Source organism: Eriocheir sinensis, chromosome 27 (assembly GCF_024679095.1).
Source record: "Eriocheir sinensis breed Jianghai 21 chromosome 27, ASM2467909v1, whole genome shotgun sequence".
Lineage (NCBI taxonomy): Eukaryota > Metazoa > Arthropoda > Malacostraca > Decapoda > Varunidae > Eriocheir > Eriocheir sinensis.
Genome location: NC_066535.1, coordinates 9943983 through 9949977, shown reverse-complemented (window position 1 = coordinate 9949977; position 5995 = coordinate 9943983). Strand labels below are relative to the sequence as shown.

The 5995-nt window shown below is 52.5% G+C and overlaps 1 protein-coding gene across 1 annotated transcript; it reads left to right on the top strand.

Annotated features, from left to right (window-relative positions):
* Positions 1-1160: 1160 nt before the first annotated feature.
* On the top strand, positions 1161-5525 carry LOC127004114 (one cut domain family member 2-like). Its single transcript, XM_050871487.1, has 3 exons — positions 1161-1469; positions 3140-3564; positions 3773-5525. The coding sequence occupies exons 1-3, from the start codon at positions 1277-1279 to the stop codon at positions 3884-3886; spliced, it is 732 nt and encodes a 243-aa protein (XP_050727444.1). The 5' UTR covers positions 1161-1276; the 3' UTR covers positions 3887-5525.
* The last annotated feature ends 470 nt before the right edge of the window (positions 5526-5995 follow it).

Here is a 5995-nt window from a genome sequence, read left to right as displayed (position 1 = left end):
TTCTTCTGTATCATAAACCTAAAAAAACACTCATTAGAATTCGATTGATCCCCATTTGACCTTTAGAAATAGTTGAAGTGAGGAGCAAAAATGTCTTATAATACCAGCCAAGTTAGGTCGGTACTGTCAGACGCTTCCACTCCTCATAACAACTATTATCAAAGCCCAAAAGGAGATTAATCGGGTTCTAATGTGTGTTCTTTTAGGTTCAAGGTACAGAAGGAGAGTCAAACTATTACATCTCCTCCCGAAATTGACCTCTCTTTCGGCCACCTCTTTTGATTCTTTTTTGTAGGAGCAGCGAGTAGCGGGCTTTTTTTTATTTTTTTATTATTGTTTCATTTTTTTGTGCCCTTGAGCTGTCTCCTTTGTTGTAAAAAAATAAATAAATAAATAAAAGCACCACTAGAAATGCCCACAACTACTACGAAAGCCTTGTCAACATGTGTGCCTGGCCGCCGATCTGTTTCTGAATGTTGGCCTTACATTCTTATACCAACAAGCGCGCTGTCTTGCATCGCCGGAGACTGGGCCATATTTTCAGACACTCCGGCGCCCTAGTCACATATCTAACAAGGCTTTCATGAGAGTTTGTGGGATTTCCATGGGTAGATTTACGACCTTGGTAATAGTTTGACCCTTCTTCTGTACATTGAACCTAAAAAGACACTCGTTGCAGCCCGATTGACCTCCTTTTAGGCCTTTGGAAATAGGTGATGTGAGAGGCGAGAGCGTTTGACAATACCGCCCTCTATCCTTGTTTACAAATACGGAACCATGTGCGTCTGCTGGACCTGGCTGCTGGTTGGCTGCCGCTGCGGCCGCGCGTGCACTACCAGTACCCGCCCTTCCACGCCCACCCTCGGACCCCCGGGCAAGTCCAGCAGGTTTCCAGGGGTCGCTAGTGCCTTATCTTACGTGTAGGTCCCCTCCTTACACACATAACATCCTAATCTTATCATTTAGCGCCGCACGATCAGACTCTAGGTGAGGGGAAAGACAGAGACGCAGGGAGACGATACTGTACGCTTTGATTACGGTTGTGTTAAAGCTTACGGGACCTGTTACGCGCTTCCCCCACCCCCACCCCCGCCTCCTCCTCCTTCTCAGTCATCTCACGCACTCGGCCGCCTCTCATCTCTCACTCGCTCACAGCCACAGTACCAGCGTGAACGGTGTCGCGTGCGGAGGTGTGGTGTCTGCTGTGCTGTGCTGTGCGGGCTGACTCTACTCGCGGCTGCAGGAGGATAGAACAGCACGCACTCAAGCCTCAGAGATGATCAGCCTCCTGCACACTGGCGCCGTACCCTTTGGCTGCACCGCTGACATGAGTGACAGTAGTTCCCTCCCATATCACCGCCCGGAGCCTGCCATGAACGCCCTCGAGATAGACTGGCTGGAACACTATCACCACCACCATCACCACCATCATCATCACCACCACCACCATCAGCGCTTGGATGTATATGGTGAGTGCTGTGCAGGTGTGTGTGTGTGTGTGTGTGTACGAAAATCGAGTAATTTAAGTAATGCAGGTAGCTCACACAGGTATAAAAGCATAGGGAGATAGTTTTCGTTCCTCCTCCTCCTTCTCTCTCCTGATTCCCCTCCTCCTCCTCCTCCTCCTCCTCCTACTACTACTACTACTACTACTTCTATTGCTACTGTTGCTACTACCATCACCACCACCACCACCTCCAGTACCAGGGAGGAGGATGGTCTGCGGACGTCTGTGCCATAATTTCTTAGAACTAGCCAAAGAGGTAAGTCCCCCGCCATCGCCGCCGCCGCACCTGTCGCAGCATGTTTTGTAGGTGATGACGCGTGGCTGTAGCGGCGGCGGGGGAGGTGCCACCCAGCCATCTAGGGGTAGGGCTATGACACACACACACACACACACACACACACACACACAGAGGTTTAGTTAGTTCATGGATTGCATGGAAAGTACAGTAAACTTTATACACATTGAAAAAAGGTCGAACACGAAATCGAATTAGTAATTGTATTACTGAGCAAAATCACAACACACACACACACACAGTTTATGATAAAAGTTTCCGCGCATTGACCCGTGCGGAGTGTGGAGGGGCGGCGCGGGGCGGGGCAGTGCCGCCAACAGCATGTTGCAGCGTGCATGGCGGGGCGGAGCGCAGCGGGGCGGGGCAGGATGAATCATTCACTTGTAGCAAGACAGGGTACTGTACGCCACCAGTAACATGTTAGCATGACTTACGGGGCGCGGAAGGGTAAAGCATACACCAGTGCGGCTTACAGGGTGATTTACGGGGCGGGGCGGGGCGGGGCAGAGTGAATCCTCCACCAGTGACAGACTACAGGCGATTCACGGGGCGGGGCGGGGCAAGGGTGACACTACAACAAGTTACAGCATGTTTGCCACAGCTGCCCCGCCCAGCCCCGAAAAGCTTAGAGCAACATTTCCAGTAGCTGCGTCATTCTGCCCCGCCCCGCCTTGCCCCGCCCCGTCCTGCTCCTCCCCGTCCTTCCCCTCCGGACGCGCCATAGCTTGCTAGCAACTTGTGCCGAGAATCAAGAACTGTCAATGGCAGCGTTTCTGAATCTCGCCCATCAACAAACTACTGACTGATTCCCTTGCTCGATTGCGGCAGATGCATGCTCTCTCTCTCTCTCTCTCTCTCTCTCTCTCTCTCTCTCTCTCTCTCTCTCTCTGCGTCATGATTTGGGGGCGTGACATATATTTGTTTGTCAGTTCAGTCGGTAATCCTCCTGACTAATTCAAAAGGGAAGATGGAGCACGGCAGGTACTACATTAGCCCACCTGTCGTCACCGCTGCCCCAGGTGAGACAGGTAACGAGGCAACGAGATACTGTCACAGAGGAGACGCGTGACACCTCATTTTATGTTGCTGTATGCCAGAACACACACACACACACACACACACACACACACACACGCTATTCAAGCGCCTCTCAAAGAGTGCGTGGATGTTACTGATATTGTTGTTGGTGTCGGTGGGCCCAGCAGCCAAGAATTATATACTAGTATATAATCCCTGCAAGCAGCTTGTGGGGCCGTCCCGCGCCCCGCCCAGTGGCTGTTGTGGCCACAGGACAACGTGGCCAGACGCGTCCTCACCGCCTCCCTTTCCCCCGGCAGGCCCCAGACTGCTGCCTGACGTCATTCCGAACCACACGCCGCCACCCTCACCCCTGCGACGCTCCCACTCCTGCCTCGCCTTCTTCCCCGAAAAGCTCCCAGCTCAGACGGTCGCCACGCCGCCAGGCACCGAGGGCGGTGCTGAAGGTATGCCGATACGGGCGGGGCCGAGCCATAGTGAGGAGGGGCGTCGGGCGCAGGTGCACAGCGATGCCCATGACGCCACGCACCTGTCCCACCTGTTGGAGCCCCTACCCCGCCCCCGCAGCGCCGCCCACCACCACCACCACCACCCGCGCCGCCGCTACCAGGGGAACGAGGAGCCCCGGGCAGGAGGGGAGGGCGGGGAGCGGCAGAGGCTGTGGCGGCACGTCGGCGGGGACCTCCGCAAGATTGCTGATCAGTTTCAGTCCAACAGATGTGCGGTAAGTTCCCTACAGACACACACACACACACACACACACACACACACACAACGGCACACCTGAGCATCGCAGATTTTCGTTTAAGGTTATCCAGAGCGGTGGGGGGAGGAGGGGGGAAAGCGTGCTCTATTCTTGCTGTTGCTGCCGTCATCTTTGTCCGAGTGCACGCGTTCAAGGAGTCTTATACGTGTCCCTTTCTTCCCGGCAGGCCCGCACGCAGGTCACCGTGGCAGCCAGCAGACTGCCGGTGACTTTCTACACGTGTCTGGCCGGCTCCCTCCTCTGCCTCGTGTTTTGGCGGCTCAACAGCGGCTCCAGCTAAGGACGAGGCGGGCACCCTCGCCGCCGCCCATGGCCAGACGCATGCGAGACCTTGTTCGTGATCCTCAGTGTCTAGCGTCTCTCAACAGCTCCTGCAGGACAGACAGACGGCGTTGGCGGCCACCAGTCGCTTTGATTGCATCCAGTTTCAAATTCAACATTTTTCAGACTGTAAACATGTGCCTTTAAGTTAGGAGAGACAAGGCTTCATTTGGATATTTTCCCATGCTTGTCCTGAGGGACGCTGGGCAGTGTTCTTGTGTTCGTCCCCAGTGCCAGGTGTCCCGAGTCCCTTCTGGTGACGCGGGGGCCAGCATGCGGGATTGTTATGTCTTATAGTGTAGTGTACATTCGTAGTGATTAAGGTTCTTGATGGTTAAGCGACGTGTGTGGGGCGTCTAGGTCTGTGCGGCGCGGTGTTCCGTTCCGCCGCGCAGACCCAGCTCACTGCCCGCTGTCTTTCACTATGGAGGGAAGTCTGACGAACGCTCGTAAGGAGAGGATGAAGAAACGTAGAAAAAAATATACTAAGTTAAAGGAAGCAGTTGATTCATGATTTACATAAATGTACTCTATAGAAAGTACCCGTTCAGACAAGGCTTCAGAAACTCTTATTTCTTCATCTTTGAGAGTGTTTGGATTTCTACGATTATATATATATATATTTTTTTTTTTATGGAACGCTTCTTGCTGGAATAGTTGGGTGGCTCGTCTTGGAGGGACCACCTTGCAGCGTGCCGGGGCGGTGGGTCACCTGTTGGCCCCTGCGTCTAGGCGGAGCAGCCCCGCCAGGTGTACACACTGCCCGTAACGCTGCGTAAGGGTCGTGTCGGTCTTACTGGCTGCAAGCACTCGTGGTGTTGCTCAATGCTGGACTACCCACAGTCTTTCAGGGCCACGTTCTCCTTCCCCCTCATCCCGCTCCCCCGCCTCATACTACAAGTCTTTCAGGGAGGTGGAAGTGTTTCCCAGTTGGTGTAAATGTCTTTCAAGGTTTAGTTGTAAGGTGGACCGGGAAACTCGTCCTCCTCCCCGCCCCTCAGGGCAGCCTTAGACTAGGGACTCTATTCTCAAACGCTTTGGCTCTTGTTACGACACATTTTAAAGGCCACATGAAAGCTGAATCGGCTTCTCAATAGTTTTTCCTCTTCAAGGCTTAGAGATCTTGCAAAACTACCGTCAGAGACATGAAACCACCCATGGAAATGGCTACAACTTCTACGAGAGCCTCCTTCAACAGATATACTGAGGCATCGAGGCGTTTGAGAATATGGGTCCTGGTCGGTCTGTCCTAATCCCTGGCTGGCCCTCGAGGGAACATTTTGTTGGTCTGTACACCGAATCTCATAGAGGTATAACGCTGTGGTTCCGTGTAGTGATCGAACTCTCCATAAGCAGATGTGTATTGTAGGACTAACACTAGAATGTTCGTTTTTTTTTTTTTCTTTTTCATATTGTCAAAATTTATCTGAAAAACCTTTATTTCAATTTCTGTATGGTGATGGCGAGCTCTGTATGGAGAGGCTTTTGTCGGTATTCTTGAACGCCCTGACTCCCACATCAACGATTTTCACGGGGCGCAAAGAAGATTAATTGGGCACTAATAAGTGTTTTTTTTTTTTTATTTTTTTTTATTTTATTTATTTTTTTTTTTTTTTACTTCTGAACCTATAGCGCCAGTAGGCTTGCTTGAGGGGCCTGGATGGTAGTTGGCCCCAGCCCGTCATGGCGCAGGCAAGTGTTTATAGTGGCGCCATCTCTCAAGGTAAAGAGACAAGGTCAGACTACAACCAGGGTCATAAAACTACATAAAACTACCCATGGAAATGCCCACAAGTCCTACGAAAGCCTTGACAAATATGTGTGGTTGGGCGGAAATGTTTAATAATATGATCCTTTGGCTGTGGCGTGATGTCGACGATCCCACAGCCACGAGTCGCGAGAGACACAAGTGTGGCCCGACGAGTACCTTCCCCGGAGACGCCCTTCCACGCCACGGCAGAAGGGAAGCCATCAAGTCATCGCTGCCACCTCGCTCACGCCGGCGCCCCTTCAGCTGACGGCCGGGCATGCTCACGGTGCAATGAAAAAGACATGTATCACTAAGCCT

Excerpts from the sequence above, each read along its gene's own strand:
- LOC127004114 (XM_050871487.1), top strand. The coding sequence starts at position 1,277 with ATGATCAGCCTCCTGCACACTGGCGCCGTACCCTTTGGCTGCACCGCT. Across the intron at positions 1,470-3,139 it reads TCAGCGCTTGGATGTATATG|GCCCCAGACTGCTGCCTGAC; the intron begins GTGAGTGCTGTG and ends TTCCCCCGGCAG. Across the intron at positions 3,565-3,772 it reads TTCAGTCCAACAGATGTGCG|GCCCGCACGCAGGTCACCGT; the intron begins GTAAGTTCCCTA and ends TCTTCCCGGCAG.